Source organism: Pagrus major, chromosome 19 (genome assembly GCF_040436345.1).
Source record: "Pagrus major chromosome 19, Pma_NU_1.0".
NCBI classification, from domain to species: domain Eukaryota; kingdom Metazoa; phylum Chordata; class Actinopteri; order Spariformes; family Sparidae; genus Pagrus; species Pagrus major.
In genome coordinates, this window is record NC_133233.1 from 24,379,442 (window position 1) to 24,395,865 (window position 16,424).

General features: G+C 43.2%; 1 protein-coding gene across 1 annotated transcript; it reads right to left on the reverse strand.

Moving 5' to 3' along the window:
- Nucleotides 1-2,401: 2,401 nt before the first annotated feature.
- On the reverse strand, nt 2,402-13,696 carry LOC141014342 (serine/threonine-protein kinase H1-like). The gene is made up of 3 exons (XM_073488081.1): nt 13,434-13,696; nt 10,522-11,215; nt 2,402-2,680 (listed from the first exon to the last, which is right to left on the reverse strand). Exons 1-3 carry the CDS (start codon nt 13,694-13,696, stop codon nt 2,402-2,404), a joined length of 1,236 nt encoding a protein of 411 aa, XP_073344182.1.
- Nucleotides 13,697-16,424: the final 2,728 nt, after the last annotated feature.

The following is a 16,424-nucleotide window of genomic DNA, read 5'->3' on the forward strand; positions in this document are numbered from 1 at the left end:
AACTGGGTGAGTACTGAAAGCTCCAGAAAATCTATCAAGTTGCACCGTTTCCAATGTCAAGCATGAGAACCACGACCTAATCCGCAGGTTTCCAACACATTTTGCAGTCTTGCAGCAAAAGCAAGTAAGTGGACCTTGAGTTAAGATATGTTTTATCGAACCAGAAAACTTGGCTGAAACTTCAACCAAAATAAAATGTTGGCATTTTACATTTCTCTGACCCACAGATACGTTCAAAGACGGACAGAACCAGGTAAGCCTAAACATGGTCCTTTTTCCGAACCCTAACCAGGTGGTCAGCACAGCGTGTCAGAACATAAAATTCAAAATTGTGGCAAAAGAAATGTTGCAACGTAAAGAAAATTTAAAGTTTCAGCATGTCCGTGGTTTGCAGAGATGTTCATTGGCAACATACATGGAAAATGCCGTGGTTGGGGTAACGGAGAGTATGCTGCCAAGTCAGTGACCACAGTTCAAGACTGCGTTTCAACATTTGTAAGCGTGACACCATCGAATGTTTTACGGAGACCTCGGGACAATTTGTGTTTGTGGCGACCAAAACAGGTACTTTAAGGCAAAACATGATCTTTTCCTCACCCTGACCAAGAGCTTTTTGTGCCTAAATCTAACCAGAGCATAAGCACAGCATTGTCCCAATAGAGAACAGAAAATAGAAAACTAAATCCTAAAGAAATGTCAAGTGGTAAGATCTTGAGAGGTGGTATGAAGCTAGTAAAAAAGCAAGACAGTGGACCTTGAGTTTCGACATTTTTAATTGAACTATAGAAAATTTGTCTGAAAGTTTTGGAAAAAACTAACATGTGGACCTTGAGTGAAGATATTTTTGTTAAACTACCATTTTTAAAAGTCAGTTAGACCACAGCTTTGTCTGAAGCTTTTGTAGTCGTCCTCCGATGACCTTGAGTTATACTATTTCCATTTGTTTTACCATTAATTGTTATGACAGTAGTGGCCCCACAACACATTTAGTTAATTGACTGAATTCATTGAATCATTTATTTGCGCTCGTGGCTCTAAAACATTCAAGAACAGCAGAAGAAAATTAAAGTGAAAGTCTTATTTCCCTCTTGGACATGAGTTACCTTTGGGGTTAGCAGAAGCTTGAAAAATGACAGAGTTGTGTTTCATTTTTTGCAAAAAATAAACAACCTACACCTTCTCTCATAGAAACTTGATTGCACTAAACATCAGTAGAAAAGGCAGAGAAATGTTCAATGTTCTTTGATTAAAACACTACATTTATTAGTCGCTTCTTAAAGACGTGTTTACATTTTTTGGTTCATTTCTTCCACTGCTCCTTCTGCTCAAATCCATCCTGCCTCCAGATGTTGTATATCCTCGTATGTAGATTCAGCTCACCACAGTGCAATACATGACTTACCATCTGCGACCAAACGCATTAATCATGAATGATTAGAACCAAACAGGGAAACAAATCCGCCATATATAATGCGTTGTATTGCTAAACAAGATTAAACTTCATTGGTAATTATGTTTTGCATCCTACTTGCAGTTTAATGAACTTTCAGAACTTTCCCCCCTCTTGATGCATGCTTGCATTACCATTTTAATTTAAAAACTTCTCACTGGAGAAACGATAATTTGAAATTTTTTGAAAACGGTGTTGTTTACAGCTTACATAATGTTTGGGGGAAGAGAGGAGAGCTCTTTAAAACCCGGAGCCTCATTTTAACTTGATAGAGGCCTGTCACACAATATCTGGATTGTGCTTTCAGTGGTTGTGGGTGCTGCTATGTAGGAGGACTGACAACAAAAGGAAAAGACTACAGCACATTTGCTCATTCCTGCCTCAGAAATGTTGAAAAATGTAAATCTGGCGGTGGTGAGTTCAAATTCTATTTAAAAACAGGACAAGAGCAGAAGAAGCTAGTTTTCTCCCACTTTTTACATCACCATCGCTAAGATTGGCTCCCCCATTCCCCGAATGATGAATTTCTCATTTTTGGAATGAACCTCTTTACAGGCAAGGTAATGTGGTGACTCATAATGATCTAGATGAGACCTTGAAGCCATTAGTCTGAGCTGTGTGAATAACCAGGGGCGAGAAACCTTGTGGAGGTGGACAGCTCTGTCTCACTAAAGCCTGGACCTCAAATCTGAGGGATATTCACTAACAGCGTAACCCGACCACGAGAAACTAATGGAGGATGGAGCTCAGCCTGGAGGGGAACATGACTGAAGTCCAGAGAAGGGAGGAAACTTTTTATGTCACGACACCTGTCCCAGACACTTTGGCTGAGCTGTGGGTCGGGGGCAGCTGGTCCCATCCCCTCATTAGCCTCCTCGTGAATCTTCAGTTGGATGACGATGATGCTCCTGGAGGCCTCCGGCTGGATCTCAATGGCTCTCTGAGGCCGACTCAGTCCAGCTGCGATATTAGCCTTCCCGGGCCGACGCTGCTGGAACCGCCGGAGCTCGCGGTGGTTCTGCTCGGGCACCGGGAGGAGCTGCGTGACGCCCTCTGCCTCATGAGGTTCTGGGAAATAGATCGATGGAGGTTCTTCATGGAGGAGCTGGCCGCCACGGTGACCACCCAGGGGTGATGGATGGCTCGGTCGGCCGTTAAGCGGGTGGCTGGCTCCAACTGCAGCAGCTGCTGTATGAAGTCCTTGGCCAGGTTGGACACTGAGGGCCAAGGCTGTGGATAAGAAGAAGCAGAGCAGAGTGATTGGCATCAGTTTTCATCTAAAAACACTCACACTAGAGGATGTCAGACACTCGCAGTCCTCTAAAAGCACTGCGACTGCACAGATTCAAAGCCTCTTCAAAGCTGGGCGCGAGATTTCATCCTAACAAAGCAATAAAGCTATGATCCCTGTGCTCTGCAGGCCTAACAAGCAGAACTAAACTCAAAGGGAAGCTAAATGTCAGTGGGCAAAGGGAAGCAGCAGTCTTGGGTGAAAGAATCCAAAGCCTGGGAGGTAGGACGGCCCCGTCGCATGTGTGGGATTTGGGGCGCATGTTTATTCTTAGCTCCTCAATAAAAGGCAGCCCAGATGAGCCTCGCTGGGATCTTCTGCTCTTTGTTAATTCAAATAGCAAATCACTCCCCTTGTCATGACCCACGCTGACATTCAAGAGTGCTTTGAAATCTGCCTCGCCATCTTTCCGGTGGGAGAGAAGACATCAGAGTCATTATCATAATTCAGAATCATTAAATTATTCATCACGGCTTTGGGTTCTTTGTCATGAAGACAACATTGCGGAGGCCTGCCCGCCTCAGGAAATTGATGACCTTTGTGCTTCCATCTTATTTTGAGGGAAATATTACTGCTACAGACGCTGAATCAGATTGATGCGCCGTCAGATTAAATAGACGACTGGAGATGTAACACAATAACCGTTATCAGTGTCGGGAAGCAAGCATGCTCTCCCCCTGTGCGTCATGTTTAGCCGGGATTGTTTGAATGCAGTCAGGTAATGATCAGCATGATTCGGAGACTGCTTCCTTAATCACTTCCATCTTACTCTCTTGTCTCTGACACGCAAAAAAGATTTCCACAGTCACCCGCCAATTAGCTCAAATATTCGCTTCCATGTCTGACTGCGGAGAGTAAAAAAGCTAAATACAGTCAAACGTGTGTGTGCTAAAATTCTCTCATTCTTCGCTCCGACTAAATCTCGCTCTTTAGGGAGGTCTCGCTCTCCATTTTAATCCTGAAATGCATTTCTCTCTCCCCCCCACCCCTTTTTTTTTGTCTCTCGCCGAGTAATGACAATTAATCAAGCATGAAATTGACAATCGCGAGGCTGTTGCCGGTGAGAGGAATTCAAAGAAGCAGGGACTCGCTTATTCTCAGTACAGTGCACCGACTGGAGAGGAGCGTGCGCTGCCGAGTGCCGAGCCGGCCCGCCGAACCAGTCACAAAAATGCTTCTCACTCAAAGTTTCTCCTCATTGTGCTGTCATTTCACACCTGAGAGGCGGGGCGGAGTGACACTCGGTTTCCCCGGGATGGAGAGAGAGTGTCTGATTGAGCTCCCGCGACTAACAAGTCTGGCTTTCCCCTTCATCTAGCGCCGGTGGTGGTGGTGATTCGGTGAGGCTCCTTATCTCTTTGCCACAAATACACATTCGATAGCAGCCGTGGCTAGCAGTTAACTTTTGACATGTGGGTCTCGGGCATGCTGGCTACGTACGAGAGGCGGTGAGGCCTTCGCTTGATGATGCAGGAGAACATTTTTTAAAGAGGTGTGTTGTGTGCTGTGTTGTCTTCCTGGAGCGGAGCCTCCTGCAGGAGGTTTTATCTCTCGCCCTTATTTAGAACATTTTTCACGTCAAAATACACAAAGGCTTTATTGTGTTTGGTGGAGGGGGCGAGATCCAGGTGTTATACATCACTGTTGAGCGGAGAGCCGGCCGAACTTAAAGGGGGGAGGGCATGAGCGGCGGAGAAACCTACAGGGCTCGGCTTATTGAGCAACATCTTGTTAGAGTGAATGAGAAGCTCGGCCCGACTGTGTTTTGCGGCGCGCTGCGTCTTTACCTGACAGCGGCGTAATTGCAACAAATGAAAGAAAACGCTAGAAGGTTGGATTAGGCTAATGTGATCACGAGGGATAATGCACTTTTGAGTAATGAACTGAGAGTCCCCGCCTCGCAATTGAGTCGAAAGCTGAATCACCTGGCAGCGCTTCCTGAGAAGAAAAAGGCCAAATTCAAATATGCCTCGTCATAATGAGTCCCGACGGACTGGCGCTAATTCAGAGGGAAAGTCGCAGCTAGAGCGCCGTAATCAGAATATCAATACCCGGATGCAGGAGAGATTGGGCTGTCATGTACAATACACTGTGAACCAAGTGGAGGCTGGGATTGTTCCCGCGGTGCTCACTAGGGGGCAGACTGAGCTAACCGTTACCCATGCTGCCCTGCTGCTGCTGAGAGATGCAGATGTTTGGGCAGGGTCAGCAAAGTCTTCAATAAGACAGCAGCAGAATGCAGAGGAGGCTACCGGGGCTGCCGTGATATGAGCTCACACACACACACAGAAATCCACTTATACACTCACACACATCCGATCAGATGTCCTGATTCCGTGCGAGGGAAGTGCTCCGCCCCTACGTGCAGCGAGGATTGAGTGATAAGGTGCGAAAAGCCCCCGAGGCTACACCGACTCATCCCCTGCCCTGCTCGTCCTACATCGACTCCTTCCTCCTCCACCCCGCCATCCAAACACCCCCCTCCTCCTAACCCTCCTTCCCTCACGCTGTTGAGTAAAAGCATCAGCAGGAGTCTGCACTACGGGTCTTTAGGTCACAGGCTGTTGCATCTGTGGGGGGAAATGTATGCATACTGTGCTTGTGCGTTGTCAGTGCAGCAGGGAAGGGGCGGGGGTGCTGGGGAGACCGAGGGACCTGGTTCATGGGCAGGTGCCAGAGGCCGTTTGCATTTCTAAGCGAGTCTCACCTCCATCTCGCTGCCGAAACAACCCCCACCCCCCCCCCACAGCCCACTCTCACTGCATCTCCCTGCTCTGCTTCAGAAAAACACGAAAGGTGAAGAATACTTTGGAAGGATGTTTGTAATTGCAGCCCTCGAGTATTGATTTGCATAGCAGAGAGGAGGAGAAAGTTTCAAAATCCTTATGTGTCCATCTAGAAAAATGAAAGTACCTAAAGTTAATCCTTTACCATCGCCCTTGCTGAATACTTATTTATGGATCTTCTTTTACTGACAATATTCTGCAGTCTCGCTTTAATGAATAACAAACTGACGTATGATATAATGGTGCAACCTGGTTAGAGTGACACTAATTCACTCTTAGTAGGATCATAGGTAACCAAAATAAACAGTGGACTGAGAGGAGTTGATATTCATTCAACTTCTGCAGCAAATTACAACATTTGGGTTTTTTTTTTGCATCTTCATTCACCAAATGGTGTCCGCACTTATTCCATTTACCAGACCTATCATCATTTATTGGTCCTTGTTGTGCCAAATTGCACTAACTTGCTGCTTTTCTGCTATCTTGAATGAGTGAACCGTGAACTGTCTGCTAATACAGGCCAATTAAAGCCACATATTTTAAAATATCTTTTGGTGGTGCAATGGTTACCGTTATTATCTCGGGGTACAAAGGCCTTGTTTTAATCGAGGTTAATCGAGAGTTTGCACGTTCTCTTCCATTTTTTTCCTCACAAGTCATAAAGATAGAGGACAGCGGTTTGGTCCAGGAAGAAGAGTAATGAGTAATCAGATAACTGCGCTGAATAAAACTCCTTTCAAAGCAGTTTGTGTTCAAGGTTTCAGAGTCATGTTTTACTATGTCATTCAGAAAACTCTGGAACAGGACTTAGGTGACATTAACATTGTGAGTGTGACTTGTCCGCCCTGTAATGGCAACCTGTCCAGGCTGCACTCTGCCCCTCACTTTCTGCATAAAAGGATAGGCCCTGCCAGCAGCTCATGATCCTGACCCATTCAAGTGGTTTTACAATCCTTTTTAAAGGCTCTCTTGTTACTCATGTTATCATAGATTTTTTATTCTGGGCTGGACGATTCCAGTGTTGTAAAAAGAGCCCAAAAGTGAAAGATATCTTGTTTAAATTTTAATTTGGTAATAGTAAAAGTCACCCATACGGGTCATATCTGATATTAAATGTAAAGATAAATTATATATATTTGCAGTTGTATGGCCTGTATACAAGGGACCGGCTGATTATTGGCCTGGTAGATCATCGGATCAGCATTTTTTTTGACGCAGTGAGTAACTAGTAACTAAAGTTATCAAATAAGTGTAGTGGAGTAAATGGTACAATAAACGTCTCCAAAATGTAGTGGAGAAAAAGAAAGAAGTAGTAGAAAATTGGAATATTTATGTAAAGTACAAGTACCAGGGAATTCAGACCTTATTTATATTTCATTTCCCCGCTCTATAGGCAAATAAACGCGTACATCACTGGGACATACATATTTTCCACAGAGAAATAAATATCTTCACGTATAACATATGCCGAATTAACAAGAAGGCCCGAAAAGTTAAGAATGTGTTGTAGATAGTGTTTCACAGAGTTTATAAGTTTCTCCTGACGCCACAACTCTTAAAAATTGGGTAATTTTTAAAGGGAGTCTGGGGCTTTCTCCGCAGGCGACAAAGAAGTTGCCTTTATTGGTTACTCTTTACTGCATTTGTAAGATTTGACATGTTAACCATCGACAAAATGTTTTCTTCTTTTGTAAATCTGGTGAAAATCAGTTGAAACAGTGTATTCAAACAGCTGCTAAATGCTGGCAGGTAAGACCCACTACAGACACAGAACCAGACGTGCTGATGAAGCAATGCCGTGACAAACTGACACTTTTTAAAAGGAAAGGAACAACCTAATTTATTGCATTTAATGCTGAATTTACAAGAAGACATGAATGATTTCAAATTTGCCGTAGCCATTTCGCATAGTTTTTTTTTCTTTCTCTAGACTCAACAACGTTCAAAATTGCGGGATTTGTTAAGGGAGTCTGGTGATTATTTGAAACAGAGTGTGTTCACAAACGCTGGTTGAACTCCATTTAGCTGCTTCAGCTATATGTATTATATAAAGAACAGAGCCACTGTAAATGGTATGAGTAACACTTGTGCTTTTCCTACGATGTCAAGACAAAATGTCTGCCTGTTGTATTGACATCGAAGTACGCTGACAAGTACCATGTTGAGTCAGAAATCTCTCAGGCAGCATCTCATCATTACTCCCCACTGTTATGAAAGGCATCATGTACGTCCTGCAGGTCTGTGTGTCACTCCACTTGCCGGACAGCTCATTTCAAATGAAACTCTCCAAGTCCAGTTAAGTATGTGGAGGGAATTGCTCAGGCTGTCGAGACCGTTCTCGCTCCGGAGAGAAGCACCCTTCTGCCTGACATGAAGGACCCTCGTGATGGCAGAGGTCCGCACTTTGTGGCTACTTGTGAACCTTCATCACACATTACAACATTATTATCACAGTCTGTGTGTGTGTGTGTGCATACGTGCCTGTGTGCTAATGTGCTGTCAGTCTACCAGGGAGGGTGTATACTTGCATATTACGGAGAATGAGTGTCTTGTCATTGAGATGGAAATGTGATTGATGGCTGATCCATCAAGCCCCTGGACCGCTACTCAGCCATGTATGATGTCTTCATATGACTTTACAGATTGATGTCTTTACTGTACCTCAGCCGCCTCTAAGATGCTCAACGTGAGGTCTTATAAAAAGTGTTTTTTCTAGGATTTTCCTCCGCCAGCGTAGCCTACATCTGAGCTGAGCGAAAAGCCACCATAAAGAAGAAGAACGTGAAATAAGCCCTCGCATAAACTCTCGAAGGATTTCGCACTATTGTTCAGTTGGTGGTCAGTGCAGCGGTAAACACAGGGATAATAGTCCAGGGCCTATGTAAGGGAGCTTCTTGTATGCCAGACTAAAATGTCAGACTGCATCCCTGAGAATCGGGCGAGGCTTAAAGCCCAGTGAATAATCCAGCCTTGGGTGTAATCAGCGTGAAAGAACAAGCCCGAACTCACCACTGAGCTTGACAGAATAGGCGGTTAAAAATACCCACTTCAGTTGTGTGACAGAGGAAACGGGAGGGAGGAAAAAAAAACAACATGCGGGGCCGCCTTTCCCCCCATTTCGAAGCATTCTCAAAGAGCCACAGCGAACGGGGAGCTCGAGACATCACAACAAACTTTCACATATACATTCTCGTGCTTGAGGAAGGGATGAAAACGAGGGAAAGATTCACCTTGTTACCACACCTGCACTGTCGAACGTGTTCTCCTTAGGAAGGAATAACGTGGCTATATCTGGCAGTGCTAATAGCATGATGATTAAAGCGTGACTCGCTCTCGTGCAGCGGACGGATGTAGCAGCCATATGTGGATGGATGTGTTGCTAGGGTTGGATAATTACACAAAGCATGCACATCGTAAACAACAAAACAGATTGTGTTGTGGGGAAAAGGCCGAATGTCAAAATACAAACAGCAGATGGCAGTTTAGTTTTTTTTAGCTGGAAGCAGACATAATTTTATTCATTGGATTAAACCTCAGCCGGCCAAAAAATTACAACTGGCCCAAGAAGTTCAACTTTTCTGGGTGTTCCTGAGCTTCTGGTAAAAAAAAAAAAAAAAAAAAAAAAAGTTTCTGTTTTTTGACTGCATGACAGCACAGAGGGAACTTTGTGGAGGAGTGTCAGAACACTGTCAACACTGCACAGAGACTATAGAGGCCGGGTCGAGTCTATTACGCAAAAGGCGACTGTAAGCATTACGAGAATGACAACATCCACCTTTTCTATGAGACAGTATTTCTGTAAGCACTTCCTCTTTTCAAAATAAAACACACTATAAGGATATGAATACATTTCTAAGGGATACTGAGCTAATAATAAGATTATTTAGCTTTCCTGAACTTCAATTTGTTATGAGGGAGTACTTATTTAGGCTGTCTACACCTGGCATTAAAGGGTAACTCCAACAATTTTACACATTAGTGTGTGTTTGCAGGTTTTTGGGGAAATACTACTGCACATGTGAAAAAAAGTGATATAAAGCCTTTTGTGGCTCTAGGGGAAGCTGCGTGTAGTCAGATATATTGCCTCCAGTGATGTCACTCAGTGCTCCTTTAAATACAATACATTAAGCTGCTTCTTTCCTTTTAAAATGTTTCAAGTTGTGGCAGCATCGCAGTACCAGCTTGTCGCTTTAGCAGCTGTTTTAACACCCTGTCTAAACTGATTTCACCATTTATACTAAATACATGACAAAAGGCAACATATTATTGACAGTAATCAAGTCAAATTTTACAAATTAGGATATTTACTTGTTACCAGTGGATGGTCACCAAACTCCCTTTAAAAATCACTCAATTCTGTGAGTTTTTGAGTTGAAAGTAACAAAATAAACTTTGTGAAACTCCGTCTATGACACATTTCTTATTATTTGGCCCTTTGTGTAAATTTGGCATTAAATGTGATTCATTTAGTTGGTTCTTTCCTTGTAAAAAATGCCAGTTTGTCTTTGGCACAGCTGTGCCAGCCTGTCTGCTTCAGCAGCTGTTTTAACACACTATCTCAACTGATTTCAACATTTTTAATACATTTATGAAAGAAGGCAACATTTTATTGATGGTAAACATGTCAAGTTTCACAAATACAGTAAAGAATTATCAATAAAGGCTACTTCTGTGTTGCCTGTGGCGATAGTCACCAAACTCCCTTTAAAAATCACTAAATTCTGTGTGTTTTTGAGTTGAGAGAAACATAATAAACCTGTGAAACTCCGTCTATAACAAATTCTTAAATATTTGTGTCTCCTTGTAAATTCGGCATGTGTTATACATGAAGTTTTCCTTCTCTGTGTAAAAGAAAAACCCTTTGTTTATTTGCATATAGAGTGGGGAAGTGAGATGCGATCACAAGTGGTCACTCGTGAAGCATGTCGAGGTATAAACATATTCATTATACATAGCTAAACTCAAATCTAAAATGAAAAGCCCGGTAAACTTACATCCCCATGGAAACTGTATTTTCCTCTCACAATGGATCTGTAGAGCCGTGTGCGACTGTCGTCCTCAAATGGCATGGATCCACTCAGCACAATGTAGGCAATCACCCCCATGGCCCACATGTCTACTGCACAGGAATAGGGTTTCCTCAGCAGCACCTCAGGGGCCAGGTACTCTGGAGTACCACATGTGGTTCTGAGGGACCAAGTCCTGTCAGAGCCAGAATCCTCAGACCCTGCTCCCGTGCTGCCGGAAGTGGCCAATCCAAAGTCGGTAACGAGCAGCCTGGAGTCGGCGCCGGGGTGGTAGTACAGAAGATTCTCAGGCTTCAGGTCTCTGTGGGTGATACCGAGGTCGTGCAGGTATCCCACCCCAGCCAGCACCATCTGCAGGGCTTGTGTAGCGTCCCTCTCTGTGTAGTGGCCCCTGCTGACGACACGATCCAACAGCTCCCCTCCCGTGGCCAGCTCCAGCACCATGTAAACCCTCTGCGGAAACTGAAACACCTCGATCAGCTGAATCACATTGGAGTGGCTCACCCGCTGCAGCACCGCCAGCTCCGAGGCGCACACCTCACGGCCCTCTGGGGCCTCTACCTCCATCATTTTTATGGCGAAGGGCTGGCGAGTGGCCCTGTGCTCCACACGCACAACGCGGCTGAAGCTTCCTCGACCGATCAGAGCCTTGATGTCATATCTGACAGGGCGGAAGGGAAATGATGAGTCATTACAGCGTAACTATCTCATGATACACTGTTGCAAAGCACTCGACGTCTCCCACAGCAGCTGCAGAGGTGATGTATGGGGACAATATCTGCATGTAGTACAGCGAATACTGCAGCAAAGCCGACCAGGGAAATTCATATTTACGAGGCTGATTACAAAAAAGGTGGGACTCTAAAAAGTAAATAAAAACAGAACGCAATCATTTATTTGAAACATTATAAGCATATCAAGGTAAAAATGTGAATATCAGAATCAGAAATGGCTTCAATGGCCAAGTGTGCGTACGCATGCTTGGCCGATAAAGCTGGTTTACATTGCTCTCAGTGTACGTGCACATACAAAGATACACAGCTAGATATGAGGACAACAAGAGCTGAACAAATAAGGGTAAAGAATAATAAAATAAAGAATAAAGAGCAGTCCACGCCAATAACGATAACTGTAACGATAACGATGTGAGCGTCCACACTGATGAACGATAGCGTTCAGTAGGCAGGAGCACATGCTGTGTCCCCCAGCTGTGTCGGCAGCTCAGGAAACTGGATGTTGATGTCCTGTTACTGCTGTGTGTTGCACAGAAAAACCATAAAAAAGAAATCCCACAGAAAGACACGGCTTTACTGAAGTCATGACAGATGAGAGGAGTTAGGAGAATCCAGCACTCTGTTACAAAGATCAATTTTATCCATACGTTTGGCCCCATCAGCGCCAAAGACTGACATTTTTTCACTTGTAATTTCCAGCCAAATATACGTTTTTATAAGCGTTTATTAGGTTGTATAATATCCAGCACTGAGTTACTGGAGTAGATCATCTAAAATACCGTATGTCTCATATAAGAGGACATAAAAGAGGTCGGCTACAGTTGGAAAACCAATATTATAATCACTCCTGCAACATTATTTTGTGGGAAAAAGTCCCCAAATTTAAAATAAGTGATGATCCTGTAAATTCAGATGGATTCTGATTGGCTGTTCCCCACAGTTGCCGTTACAGTCGTGGTGTGTCCATCCACTTGAGTTACAATGATCCTAAAAACTTTGTATTTAAAGTTGTAGTTATCCTTCCTGGTGTGGACGGCCCTTAAGAATCGTGCTTTTTTTTACTTACAGTATATTAAAAACACCATAAAAGCAGAAACCACAAGTGTCCTGTATGTTCTGTATATCTGCACATAGTGTGGATGAATTATGTGCATTACATACATGATGTACAGTGTGAATGACAAACTGTGCACACCAGGATGCAATTTGTATTGACGTGCATGATAATACGTTCATTTATATATTTAACTGTTTCCAGTGAAGTCTACATATTATATTCTGTTTGATATGTTTCACACAGCGTCCCAAACTTCTTGAATTACACATGTAGATATAGAAACGCTGTGACTAATCAGATGTAGTCGGAGATATGCACTTTCCTTACATCAGTTTCCGTACTTTAATCTTTGCTTTCATCTGACTGGTACATCGACGCAGCCTTCAGGTATTAACCAGGCCTTGGCCTCTAAGATTCAACTCCACTGTTACTGCTAATACAGTCTACGAAGGTCGCCGGCGGTAGGCTGAGTGAAACGAGAAAGTCGGTGACACTAACAGGCTCCCACGAGCTCCGTCAATGCTCTTAATAAGCAATTTCACCTTGTGTTGTGCTGCAAAATGATCTATTTTTGAATTAATGCAAAAAAAAACCGTCGGCTCACGGGGTCGAGATAATATCGCTTGTTTACAGTCGAGCACTTCTTTCTTTTATAACTCGGCAAATTACCTGCAATTGGAAAAGATAAAAGCAGTTCGCCCGTTAAGTAAGATGAGATCAACATGTTTTTTTATTGGTTTTTTTTCCAAAACTCTTCAGTTTTAATAGCTTGTTTTGAGCAGGAAAAGGTTACCTGTTCACATAATTGATGTTGGCACAAAATATAATTAGGGACTTAATCAAGAATTAAGTTTAACAGCAAAAATAAAGTTTGTGAGAATGGAGTTTTATTTGAAATGTTCTCAACTTTGTTGTTTCCCATTTAAATGTGCTGTTTTACAAGGAAAGTTGATTCAAATCAGCGACACTTTGGGATTGTTGGACGGGTTGGCCGTCAATTTTTTGACGAATCAAAAGATAGCACCTTTAAACATGTTAAAAACGATGTCAGTGTTTTTGTGAATTCAATCCGTACTGATAATATTTACCTTGCTGTCACACGTGGGTCAAACTTGTCCTTATACCTGGCAACCCGATGTCCTCCAGCTCTGACTGTCTGCTGTTGGACGCCCGATGCCGGTTGAGGATTCTTAACGCCGGTGGAAAACCACAGGCCTCTCTGCTTCTCCTTCTTCGGCTCATCCTCGTCAACAACACGTGTTGTTTTGCTGAAGGCCACGAGCGATCGCACCACGCTCACGTAGCCCTTCTTGGACGCCCCGGGCGGCGCCTTACTGTTCCCGCAGCCCATCGCTCAGAGGCAACGAGCCATCAGAGACGCAGAGAACCCAAAAATTCCTACATCTGCTGGAAACTGAATGAAGCCTGGAGATAAGAAGGGAAGGTTACATGTCTGCTGCAGCATTCAGGTACACATTCAGGCAGGTGTTGCTTGAAAAGCTCCACCTACTCCAGCAGGCTGCAGGTCGGCAGGTGTGTGAACGCACCCTCTCACTCACTTATGTGATAAAAGTGTCAGGAAAACAAAGGCTGTTTGAAGCTATTGTTACTCCTCTTACTGTCACAATGATTGTGGAAGGAAGTAAACAGTGGAGGGGAGAACCCCCGGTCACACATCAGTAACGCTGTAACATGACATCTGAGCACATAAATGGTTTAAAATACTGTCCGATAAGCTTTATTGGCACTTAAAATGGCTGCCAGATTCGAAAGCTGTGCTCTCTGTGGAGGAATGTGAGGACAAAATGTTCCACTTGAGTGTTTCCAGTAATTTCCACCGTCCGAGGTAAACTGATAAAACATGACAGACGACAGAAATGAGAGAAGAGCCAGGCTGTGAGGAGGCCTGGCCTCGACATCCAGTGGTGAACAAAATCCAAATGCACTCACGTACTCAATGTCTAAGGTGTTTTCGTTTGAGGATTTCTATCCTGACAAAGTCTAAAAGTCTACTGAAGTCACTAGTTTATTAGAGATTAAAGGAGCATTATGTAGTTTTGGAGAAGAAATTATAATATTTACAATATCAATGATGCAATAATACAAACTTGTTTCCATAACTGAATAAACAAGCTGTTCTCAGAGGAAAATAAGGTCCCTAGAACACTGTTTGAAGCTAGAAAGGTGGCAGGGTCCGCCACATGTAAACAAAATCAAACAGTATGAAATTGTGTTTCCTACCGAAACAAACAAAGGCAACCGAAGAGGGTTTGCTTATTTAGTTTGTTTGATGAAGATCTTTCCCTTCTGATTAAAAGTTCTACCCCAAAACTACACAGTGCACCTTTAAAGGGATACTCCAGCAATTTATTCAGTATTTTACTTAACAAGTAATCTGCCTGAAAAGAGAAAGCATAATCAAAGCCGCAGAGGCCAAGATATCCTGCCTTGTAGCCCCAAAAGTGGCAAAGATACTTGATTCGGCAACATGCAAATCAATTGCATCCTGATGACATCATCAGGATTATGTTTTTTTTAAATCAAACTTTGGGAAGCATCATCCAACTGTTTTAACGACTGGTAAATTATTTATTTGTCTCAGAAGTTTACACAAACATAATGAAATCCATCAGATGTAAAAGTGGTAGAGCACCCCTTTAAGTTTTACAGCTTTGCAGAGTATTTTTCAGTTGTATTGCTTCTAAATAACTGATCCTTGCACTACTGTCAACATAACAGCATGTAACACTTCAAAAACTCAAAACAATTACTGAAACATTTACTCAGCAATCCATCCACTCAAACCGACACTCAAAACATCAAGACTTCATCCTTTTTAAACACAGTTCAGATGCATTTACTATTATGGAAGTGAAATAAGGCACACCACATTGTGTAATTGACTTCTGTCCCCACTGAATTTCTCACTTGGTGCAGATTGCTCCTCATTGTGTCAGTAAGTAGTGCAGAACATGTTCATTGTATTGTTTGTATTGTTTTGCAGAGTATGTCACACAGTGTTCCTGTCAAGCCCGTGAGCAGCGCTAAGCTACTTTTTTCTATTTTCTGCATTATGTTGTGCTGCTGTCATCATGTGTCCATAATCTTCAGAGAACGGAGGAGGGAAGGGAAAATAAATAAATTAATAACATGCAGCCGCCTCTCCCCGCCTGCCTGCCTCTGCCCTGCACATTGTTTAAAAGAGCTAAAGCTTGCAGAAACTAGAGACGCCTGGAAAACATGCACATATTTATTCATGTGAGACTGCAGAGAGGAAGCGAGGGATCAAAAAGGAGGAAGGAGTACCTTTTTAACACAAGTAGTGTGCTGTAGTTTAAATTATTCCTTTTCACTTGAGCAGCACAGAAATAATGTGGCTATATGAGGTTTGCATAATGAGTTCATGTGTATGAATAAATTGTGCAGCTGTTTGTGTATTTAGGGAGATTTGCAGAGCCTGCTTTGAAAAAACTGAAAAAGTGATACCTATAGGCTTACAATGTACGATTGGGATTATAGTTGGTGTGATATGTTTCTTTGGTTGTTTTGGTGACGTTATTTAATCCGAAGTTGTGTTCGCTGTTAACAAACACCAGGTTTTCACGGTAAAAATCTGACCATAAACTTTTGCAATGCATGATGGGTAATTATTTGGAATATTCCAGTAAACTGCTGTGACTTTAATTTCATTTAAGCGGCATTCTAGGCCTACAAGTGGTCCAACAAGATACACATGCTAACCACAGGCTAACACAGTAACACCAGGCTAACAGGCCTACAAGTGGTCCATAAAGGAACACACGCCAACAGGCTAACACGCTAACAACTGGCTAACAACAGGCTTACAGGCCTACAAGTGGTCCAACAAGATACACATGCTAAACACAGGCAAACAGGCTCATAACAAGCTAACAGGCCTACACGTGGTCCAACAAGGTACACACACTAACCACTGGCTAACATAGTAACACCAGGCTAACAGACCTACAAGTGGTCTAAGAACATGCTAACGACAGGCTAACAGGATAACAGGCCATACAGTTGGGTTAACATTTAAAACACAGTGCATTGCTGTAATT